This window comes from Olea europaea, chromosome 11 (assembly GCF_002742605.1).
Source record: "Olea europaea var. sylvestris chromosome 11, O_europaea_v1, whole genome shotgun sequence".
Classification (NCBI taxonomy): Eukaryota; Viridiplantae; Streptophyta; class Magnoliopsida; order Lamiales; family Oleaceae; genus Olea; species Olea europaea.
In genome coordinates, this window is record NC_036247.1 from 29,326,493 (window position 1) to 29,337,624 (window position 11,132).

Genomic DNA, 11,132 nt, shown 5'->3' on the forward strand with positions numbered 1-11,132 from the left:
CTCATTCTTTTTTATTTTCAACAATACAATCTTCCATAAAATAATATTATACGCAAATAAAAAAAATTTCATTCTTTGTCAACTACACATTATTCAAAAAAATAATATTCCCACCATTAAAATTTGGCAACGGGGGCTAAATAAAATTTTATCAGTAATTAGTAATTACTATAAACTTTTACCAATTTTTCCAAGTATGTTCAAATTACATATTCTTTTTAATTCTTCTGGATTCAAAACTAATATTTATATTCATTTAGTCACCCAAGCTGTGAAATTACAACTGAAATTTATTTCTAGAATGAGAATTGCTACATTGCCATGGCCACATGGGCCCTGGCAATGCCAAGGGGCCAGCTGGCCCTCTGCGATAGGTCTGGGGAAGAACAAGACTTCTTATTTCTATTAATTTCTACGTTTTAGTTTCAAATAAATTAGACATTTAGAGATGATGCGAGTTAGAGTTAAAGATAAGGATGTGATTACCAAAAAAATAGGAATATAAGGATGTAATGAGAAAATGATGAGATCCTTAAGATAATAAAAATTTGGGTAGTCATCTTAATTCTTATTTGTTACAAACTTTTCAATTTTTGTTCGTCGTAGTATTTTCCATTATTTTATTTTATTATTATTATTATTTTTAAGCAAAGTTCCAGTTTATCTCAACCTAGATGATGATTTATAGCAAAATATTTTGTTTTCATTCTTTGAAATGAGGAAAAAAAATATTTTTTCGTGCTTTTTTATTTGTAAATTTTTAAAAATATGATGAAAAAATAAATTGTTATTCTTTATTTCCAACTAACATTTTGGGTATAAACTGTTATCAAATACAAAATAAATTAACTAAAGTGAAGTTAAAAGATAAGAATGTTATGAAGAATCGTTAGGGACATAAATGTCATAATGGGTGAAGATTGAAAACTTCAAGTGTAATTAAAATATGGTGAAAAAAAAATAAAATTGTGATGGGAGTATAATTACCTTAAATAAACTATAGGACAAATTCAACCTCAATTCGTCCACCCTAGCTCTTATTTAAATATTTAAATTAAAATCGTATATATGAATTACAAAGTTAAAATATCACTTATTTTTAAATTATTTATTTTCTTTTCTTTCGTCCATTGAGATTTTTCATATTATTTTCTTTATTTCTCCAAATCTATCATCATATATATGAATTAGAGGGTTTTTGGTGGGAATTAAAATTAGTGTAGTTGAAAACTTGTGGGATCATGAAAAATCTGGTTAATATTAATTGTTTGATTTTGACTCAAATTAAATTCTAAGCCAAACAGGGGTAGAGTTTGATTATAAATTTATAACATGAATATATTAATACGTCTCCTCTTTTACAATTTAAGGTTTTAAATAAATGATTTGATTCAAGTAGAAGAAGCCCAAGCTACAAGTCGATTAACTTAACTAATCCCGTTAACTGGATGAGTTTGCATTTTTTTTATTAAATTAAATTTTTTTTTTTTTAAATCTCGCATCAAGTAATAAAGAGTGAGTAAGATATTGTTCACATGAGGATCGAGAACTTAATTTGGTTCTGAAGATGCATTCAAACATTTAATTAAATCATGCGAGGCATAACAATATATCTATCCTCTATGGAATCTACAACTATTATTATCACATGCTAAAATATTTATTCTTTCTATCAAATATTGCCAATCAATTCAATTAGAAGCCAAGTAATTGAAAACATTAAATTCAAATACACGTCCAACGTCTCTAAATTGGAATTTTAACTGCATAACAAAGTGCTCATCTTCATCCTAGTGACTAGAAATTTAGCCGAGTAATTCAAACTAGAATTTTTTTTTTTTTTAAAGAGATATCACTCGAATTTTAGTTGTAGGAAAAAACAGGAAAAATCTTGATTCCATGATTCTCTTCAATTCTTCTTGAATAATCCCATTCACACCTTTTCTTCTCCCATTAGAGTTTTGCTACTTGTACATAAAAATGGTCCATAAACGATTATTGAAAATGAAGCGGAGAGAAAAGATTGGATAAAAAGTTATTGTGTTTTAAACTGATAAATAATAGAGTGTTATGAATACGTTATGTAATTCTTTATGTAAATTTTAGTGTACATATAGCAAAATCTTAATTTTTAATCTCTGTGTATGATCAAGTATTCTTGTGTATTGCCTCTTGTTCTCTCTCCAAAAGTAAGTTAAAAACGAAGCTGAAATATATGAATCATGCCACATGTACAAATTTTTTTTACAAACTCCCTTACTCACTACTCACAATGGATGGAGACCACAAGCCGACATTTTTTAAATTCACGTGGGATCCACTAATTTTTTGAGAGTGAGTACACTATTTTGTAAACAAGATTTTGTACAAATATCTTTAACCGAAATGCATTCCATAAAAAGGTTGAGTCGAAAAAGGAAATTTTTTTTTTCTATCGGATGGATCATGAGATCATATGGTTATAGCCATTGCGATTGCATGGCTATAATGTATCGTCTGCATGAACTCTACATATGGACATTGTGATTACAAGGTGTACACTTTGGCTTTACTTCAATCTGGTCCCTGATTTTCTTATTCTTTTCAGCTTGAGGTCTCTTTTATACTTTTATGAATCCTTCAACTTTAAAGTTATCAAATTTGATCAATATCCTCTTCGATTGTACATCCTTGGTCCAAATCAAGTTTCGAACGATTGCAGTTTAATCCCTAAACCTTTACATTTGTTCTTGGTTCACCTTTTTGGCCAATTCACTTCTTTTCATCAATAACCCTTCAACATCGCATTTATCCTACGATAGTCAATATTTAACCTCATTATGTAGTAAAATGACTCCCAAATGAAGGTTTGGATAAATTTAAAACCTAAAAAGTCACACTTATCAACTGACCAATCAATTTTAAATTTAGCTCATGTTTGACATTTATTTTCTAGAACTTATTTTTTTCCCTTCATTTCAATCACATATTTAGAATTTACAATTTTTTCCCTCACTTTTAATCACATAATTCATCAATTTTTATCAAAAGTTACTAAAATTTTGATTTTTAGCTCAACCAATAAGTGCCAATCCAGAATGAATAAGAATGATTTGATAAATTACTTGGGCTACAGGCAAAAAAATAAAAGACATGAGGTGTTGTGTCAATGTCACAAAAAGATATTCTTTCAACAAAGATATGAACTAAGGATTGGTCGACGAAATATGAACTAAAGGCAGAGAACCTTGATATACCCCAGAATAATACATTTTCATAATGGGCTCAACTCTTGTTTGATTTAGTTAAAAATCAGATATTTTGCAAACATTAATAAAAGTTGATAAAATGTATGGTTAAAAGTTTATAAAAGTTGTAGATCTCATAAAATATGTAATTAAAATTAATTATTGAATTTAACATTAATCTTTTAGCATTTTTTTATAATTTCCCAAACAAGCATTCGGTCTAATGAATACATATTCAATTTATCTTATAGTGTTTCTATATCAAAATATTTATTACGATATATAGTATAATTGACTTTAAATTTATCTTACATCAAAATATTTATCTTACAGATATTTTTTTATAACATCAAAATATTTATCTTACAGTTTGCCATATCTGGAATCAAATTTGAAATGTTAATGGCATCTTAAAAGAAATTTAAAGTCAATTATACTATATATCGTATCATAACTTGTAGATTTTTTTTTAAATAGCATAAGATGTGACAATATTTGCTTGAGCTATAATATCACCAATAAGAGAAAAAATCAATTTTTTTTATTACCATTAAACCACATTACATAAGAACAATCATTTAAGTGATGAAGATAAAATTTTAATTCAATTTATAACTACCTTATTAATTTGTTCAAGAATATGTAAATGATGATGTTTATTAAGCGTGTTTGATTGACATGAAAAATATCATTTAGAAAAGAAATTTTTTTTCCTTGTCTTGAAGAAAACAAAAACCTACTTCTAAAGAAAATATTTTTCTTAAAAAAAGAAAATATGGGCATATTTTCAAATTTTGAAAAATATTTTTAATGAAAAAATAGCAATCAAACACTTCAAAGTAGGAATTTGGATGGAAAATTAATATTTTTCATAAAAAATAATACAATCAAACATACCCTAAATATTTTTCTTTAAAGTTTAGGGATGTAATAGAAACATTGATGGAATTTATGGGACTTATGGGGTTTTTAGCTCATTATTTTTACCTCAATTCACTTTTTACCTGAACGAACAGACCCTTGCATTAACTTTTTTCCCTCATCAGCACACTCCCAAAGAAAACCACCAACAACGTCGTGGAGACCAACTCCGATTAGTACGGTCCACGGCATAGTAGTCGTGGTCACGTGACGCACACGCTCTCTCCCCTTCCCTCTTAGGCTCATATTTCTCTTTCTTTTCTGTTTATTTTTTCAAGATTTTCTTTTTCGTACTTCCCATAATTGCAGAAAGTAGAATTGAACGTCAACTTGAAAACCAGAACCCCTCGTGTCCCTGTTTTCGACCCTTGAAATTCCCCAATTTCACACACTCTGTAACTAGTAAAAATGGAGGAAGATTTTGATGCTGAAAATTTGGAAGATGGAGAGTTATGGCTTCCTTCTGATTTCTTCTCCATGGACGATGTTCAAGCTTCAACTAATTTCAATTCGCCATTAAACTACTACTCTACCTCTAAGCCACGTTGCATGGAGGACTTGGCTCAGCGATTTTCTGATTTTAATGTTCGTCAACGTCCAAATTTCTCTAAATCTCTACAGGTACGGCATGCAAAACTGAAATATACATGCAATCACTTATCAGTCTTTGAGTTTTTCAAGTTATTTGCTTCGTGGGTTGCAGGGGTTTAAACCGGATCAGTACAGGTCCACGGTGTCGAGACCAGTTGCGTGCTTTGGTTGTAGTGGCGGCGGAGGTGGTACAGGAAGCAGATGGCCCGGTTCTTCACCGGTTTATCCGTATCAGTTTCTGAACCCGGTTCAATCTCTGGTGAAAATTGGGGGGGAAAAAATGAATCTATTTTATACCTTTTGCATTCATTTCCTGTGCTGTTCTTTTCTGGTTTCGCTTTGTCAGCTTTGTACAGATGTGGGTTTTGGGAAAGTATTAATGGTTTCTTTTGGCTTTCTGCAGCTTCATACCTTTATCGAAGCAAGACCTTGGACTTTGCAAAGGCAGCAAAACCGTTTCACGCCGAACCGGGTTCTGTCCATTCCGGGAAGTGGAACGGCGATGGGTGCTCAGGGAGGAACTGGCGTTTTTCTTCCTCGCACTTCAGCCAATGGCTCCACCACTGTCACCGGTAGAAGTCCTAATAATCAATATGCAAGAAGTGGTCATGGTGAGTTAATACTATAATTAAGACTATTTGAATGCCAATGCTTTAAGATTTTTATGATTAATTTTATAATTTACGTTTTTATCACAACCTTGTTTCTTAAAATAGCTATTAGTTTTTCAATAGGTCAATTTGAACGAGAAGCTGCGTTTACTAAAGGCCCGTTTGGCAGGGCTTATGAGAGTAGAACGATTAGTAAAGGAAAGAAAAGTGGCCCAAAAGTATGTTTTTTACTTTTTTTACTTTCTTTTTTTTGCTTTTGGTTTGAAGTAGGGGTACAATTATTTTGGAAGAGCTTGTGAAAATTGAAGTATTAGGAGGGTAATATGACTAAATTGGATACTATGCTAAGGGTAGATGAATTTAATCCATGAAGAGCTGGAAAAGAAAGTAATAGTAGGCCTCGGAGTTGTAGCTTTAATGGTCTGGATAGCGCGGCTTCTCTAGAAGTTGGTATTATAAAATATAAGAGAAAGACTCAATAGGTGGTTCTTTTATTAAGGGAAAAATTTATTCAGTTCGTCCTCAGTTAAGGTGAATTGAATGTCTATATAACAACCTTTACCTGAAGTAGTAGGGGAAGAAGGGAGGGAGAAAGCAATGGTATCATGCTATCTGTTTCTGGGGTGCAATGTTTCTTATTGTACTAACGATGCACTGCCTGCTTCTGTGTTACCCTTAAAACTGAAAATCGAAGAGGCCTAAGTACATTTTCGTACTGAAGAAAAGATGGTTTGATAGTTCCTTCACGATGGCCTTTTCACTTTGGTAAAAGTCGGGAAAAGTTTGGCTAACTTCACCTTTTCTCCTTTTTAGTTTAGATTGTCAAGGGGATTTGTCTTTGCTTTACGCATTTTTTAACTTTTAACTATATTTCCTTCCAAGATGAAAATAACTGAATTGCATTAACCTTCCTGATTCAAAGTAAAGAAAGCTTATGCCATTCGAATTAGATTTGCAAGGCATCAAAAGAAATGAAATCTGTAAGAGAATATTGTACGGTTAAGGATTGAGAATATTGCGTAACTTGAAATTTAACGGATGATTTTCAATTTTCCGATCTGTTTAAGGGCAGTGTCATTTCTATATGCAAAGTTTTGGGTGCTCTATTCATATAGGTCAGAGTGCCTCTCTTCTTCTTCTTCCTTTTTTTTTTTTTTTTTTTTAATTCAATGTAGGTTTCAACTCGAGTAGACCTCTCTTCCTGTGCCAAATTGGATTAATTGGAAGTTGGGAGCCTAATTTCTGTCTGTGACATCTGTTTAATCTATTTCAAGATTTGTAATGTATGAACATGTACTAATAAAGTACGTTTTGTTATATTGGCAGGTGTGAGAAGTAAACTTGTGGTTCAACTCCCTCGGAAGAATTTAATCAAGCGAGAAGAGTGCCATGGCTATGTTGCTCCAGTGAGTTTGCCTAATGACTGGACTTACTGAGCTTTATTTCTCTGGCTGTAGGATGATGTAGAGGAAACTCCTATTTATGTTGGAATTAAATAAAAATAAGAGCTTCAAGAATAAGAAGAATCCAACAAACATCATTTGGATTTATATTGTGTGGATCTAGAGAATTGGTTTGATTTATTTTATTTTATTTTTGTGCAATATTTTGCGGACGCTAAATCTTTAATTTGAAAGGTTGTTAACGGAATGGTGAATTGTCATGAACTTGATGTGCTTCTCATATAGATGCAACTCATTTCCATTGACATCGGTGCCATTTATGGACGATCATTTTGAAATTCGATCGACTATCATTTTGCTAGAGCTCAAGTTGTCTTGGTTCCTCACTTCCTCTGTTTCTATCCATTAATCATTGATTTTGTCAGTTTAATCTCAAAATTGTTCAATATATGTTTATTATGAAGCCATCCAAGATATGAAGGCTAAGAATCTTGAAATTCCTACTTTTTTTAGTCGGTAAAAAATGGTTGTCTGGGCAGTAAATTTAGGACCCTTAAATATGCAAATGAATTTCAACCACTAAAACCCATAGGCTTTATTTCCTCGGCACATATTTTCAAACAAGAGGATCATCTCCCTCTTGAATTCAATTGGGTTTAAGGGATCCTACCTTTTCTTTAATTCTCTCTCCATGCTTAGGGAGAGACAAGAGGAGGGAGGGACAGCCATGTCTCCATCGGTCGACGAGAAATCCAAACACAATCCTTCGAATGTGTATTCCCCAACACAAGTATATCCGGCAGACCCTCCTCCCTATCAAGAGCTTGCGCCACCATATCATGGCGGTCCTAACCATCCATCGTCCAATGAAATACCATTCCCGACCACTGTGTCCAAACGGAGCAATATGTTTGCTCGCGTTTTGCTTTGCCTTACAGTTGCATTAATCTTCGGTGCATGCCTCTTGGGCCTCCTATTGTGGTTTCTTTTCAGTTCAGACGTTCCCCATTTTGAAATCCAAACGTTTTCCATTCCCAATTTCAACTTCACCAAATCAGCGTTAAATGCTAATTGGGAAGCCGGGTTGAACTTGAAGAATCCTAACACTAAACTCGTTATTTCATTTGATCAAACCGAAAGTAGCCTTGTTTACAAGAACTTCATTCTTGATACATACTTATTCGATTCTTTTCAAGTGGAGAGAGCAGAAGAAATCCATATGGATACCGACTTTTTCGTGCCTGCTTCTGATGACACATATTATAACACGACTGAAGCCCCGTGGGTGAAAGATATGATTGAAGAACGACGTAAAGGAAGCATGGTTTTTGAAGTGAGGATAATAACCACTGCTACATTTATGGCTGGGGAGTTTTGGAGAAGACAAATAACTTTGGAAGTTGCCTGTGTGGATTTAAAGGTAGATTTTCCTGCTCCAACGGGTGGAGGAACCTGGAATGGTAACAGAAAAGATTGTATGCTGTTTAAATAATTAAAACTTTTCTTCTTTTTCTTACAGCAACTAGCTTTGAACGGGTCGAGAAAGATGCAGTTTACTTACGTGTCAAGACCTTAGTTTCATCTTTAAAAGGTCAAACTTGTTAAGAGACCTCAGTTGGATCGAATTACTCGTTTGAGTTTAATGAACTTTAATACCATGTTAAGACTTGAATTTATCGTAAGAGGTCAACCTTGTTAAGAACAATAATCCAAATCCTTGTTTATTAATTTATAATTCGATATTTAAACAATGTGTAAATTATGACATTTGTAAATCAGTATCAACTCTTCAAATCTGCTCCTAAACCAGACATCCTCCTCGACAACCTCACATTTTAGAAGAACGTGAACTATATCTTATGTCCCTTCCTTGCATCTGTTACAAAGAGTTACTCACCGATAAGTGTTAAAATATTCACTTAATTACGCTATTATACACACAATGCAATCTAGATGCAACTAAATAGAAAGACTTTCTCATGTACGTGGGATTATGTCTATAATTCAAGTTTCATTTCTGAAAAATATTTAATAGGAGGAAAAAATAATAAACTTGAAAGAGGAGGAGAGAAAAATATTGAATTATGATGACTCACTCCGTCAAGAAAAGCCTCTACATCTAGACGATCTTTTAGACTTCTTTTTTCCGTATCACATCAACTAGACATAGATCTAATCATGTTGTATTAAAGATGAACTTTGTAAACATTGCAAATTTTAACATAGTGCAGCCCAAGTAGCATATATATATAAATCCCCCTAAAATAGTGTACGGTTTTATATGAGATAGTCGACATCTGATATTAGAAAAAACCAAAAAATTTGAGCTCAAGTCTTACCACAATCTGTTAATGAAAATTGTGTATGTGTCGTAGTTTTGGTAAAAAATAAAAAATAAAATAAAATAAAATGATCTCATCCTATAATTAACATGTTAGTTGACAAGTTTGAACGTACTTGATCTTTTAGCAGACATAGCCGCGAATTAAACAGAAATGAAAGGTAAGATATTATAATGTGAATTCCAAACTGGTAGCTTATAAAATTGTGGGACTTACAGTTGCATGGATTTCGGTCCACACAATTTTTGGGTCTAAAACTTATATGGAAGCTATTTTTTTGCCTAAACATGCCCCTAAATAATTTCAAATACAGTTCGCCAAACATGAAAATTGTGATGTGGTATTACAAAATCAAACTTATTCGTTTACCGTGAAACTATAATCCATTCATCAATATGATCCGATCAATTACGAGATATGAAGTGTATCAATTTCGAATATCAATCATATCTTTCATCTTAATTTTAAGTCAATGTAAGTTAAAAACTCATTCCAACTTATGAGTACACTTTGATCAAGAATTTCATTATCAATTTAATTGAATGAAATGTAGATCATAATTCTTACTATCTAAGAGTGATGAATTTCTATTAATCACTTACAATCTTTATATTATTCTCGACATACCCGAATGATACTGTAGTAGGGATTCTTGACAGAACAACATTCAATATCACTAAAGTATGACCGTTCCCGTATAAGGTACCATGATGACCTCAATTCGAAGGACCAATTTCGCAATCGAACATTAGAGATTAACCACTAACACTCAGATAGTCATCCATGTAGAATTTTTCCAGCGGGTCTCCATTGTTTTGTTCTATAACAGAACACTCACGTGTTCATTTAAGTTTACCAAATTTTAACTTTTGAGATCAACTACTTCATAAGTAAAAAATGCAACACATGATGATCTATCTGTAATAAAGATATCTATATCTCGTTATTACTTACAACTACCGATGATTTAAAATTCAACCATATACAATTTGTATCTCGCAATCACAATTTCTTGTAATTAACAAGTTACCAAAAATTGAATCTATAGAATCTTTTATTAGATTTATTAGAATTAGAATATAATTCAATTAAAAAAATAGATCTGTCATAAATAAAATGCATTAATTATATATTAAAAGTGTTATGTCTAAAATCAATTTGACTCAAGATATCACACTTATAGGTTCCTCTTCCTCCTCATCTTCGCTTCTTTGCCACAGCCACAAACCACACCGGAGCTTGCATGGGGTATGCTCATTATCACCTCCACCTTCCATGCCTCGAGAGACCCATCTTTTGCCGTGCTGTAACCTGGGAGCTTCTTCTAATTCTCATCACTTGTATCTGCTGGTTTTTGATTTGGTTCGTAATTCACCCAACTAGTCAACAACTTCAATCTCCTCTGGCAAGCTTTCCAAAATTTGATTCTCCACTCTCCAGTAACACTCACGGGCTCGTGCAATTTGACACTGACTATCACCAATCTCAACCACCACTTGACCGCCATTTATAATCAAGTGGAAATATCTCTTCACTATACATCCTCCTAGCGTGTGCAGCTTTCTAAAGACTATTTGCCTACTTTGGTTCAATCAAGGAAGTATCAGACGGTGATAAACACTGATCTCAGTGATCTGGAACCTGAAAAGGATGTGATGGAGGCCCTGAAAGAGGATATGAATCGAGGAACGCTCAATTCTGGGATCAAAGTTCTTGCACCGGTGAATACCCAGAATGGGAGTGGAAAACCAAGGCTCAATTGATGAGAGCATTTTGTAGAGGCATCATATTGGTTTCTGATTTTCTTCCCAATAACATCTCAAGGATTTTTCAGGATCCCAATCGGCATTGTGTGGTTTATCTTTTTCAAAAATAAATGTTATGGAAATTCTTGGCTTTGATCATACGTGCATCTCCAATTTGCATATTTTTGGCACATTATTTGCACATACCTAAATCGATTCATTCTTTCAGATTGAGATAATTGACAATGCAAATCAAGTCCACTTTGGTTATTAGCATGAACCTGATATGCAT

The 11,132-nt window shown here is 32.8% G+C and overlaps 2 protein-coding genes across 2 annotated transcripts; both read left to right on the top strand.

Annotated features, from left to right (window-relative positions):
* Positions 1–4,246: 4,246 nt before the first annotated feature.
* Positions 4,247–6,913, top strand: LOC111404967. Its single transcript, XM_023033688.1, has 4 exons — positions 4,247–4,769; positions 4,852–4,998; positions 5,143–5,350; positions 6,677–6,913. Exons 1-4 carry the CDS (start codon positions 4,557–4,559, stop codon positions 6,784–6,786), a joined length of 678 nt encoding a protein of 225 aa, XP_022889456.1. The 5' UTR covers positions 4,247–4,556; the 3' UTR covers positions 6,787–6,913.
* Positions 6,914–7,401: 488 nt separating this feature from the next.
* On the top strand, positions 7,402–8,509 carry LOC111404968. Its single transcript, XM_023033689.1, has one exon. It carries the CDS (start codon positions 7,445–7,447, stop codon positions 8,243–8,245), a length of 801 nt encoding a protein of 266 aa, XP_022889457.1. The 5' UTR covers positions 7,402–7,444; the 3' UTR covers positions 8,246–8,509.
* Positions 8,510–11,132: the final 2,623 nt, after the last annotated feature.

Coding starts and splice junctions, on each gene's coding strand:
- LOC111404967 (XM_023033688.1), top strand. CDS start 4,557: ATGGAGGAAGATTTTGATGCTGAAAATTTGGAAGATGGAGAGTTATGG. Junction 4,770..4,851: donor ATTTCTCTAAATCTCTACAG/GTACGGCATGCA, acceptor CGTGGGTTGCAG/GGGTTTAAACCGGATCAGTA. Junction 4,999..5,142: donor TGAACCCGGTTCAATCTCTG/GTGAAAATTGGG, acceptor GGCTTTCTGCAG/CTTCATACCTTTATCGAAGC.
- LOC111404968 (XM_023033689.1), top strand. CDS start 7,445: ATGCTTAGGGAGAGACAAGAGGAGGGAGGGACAGCCATGTCTCCATCG.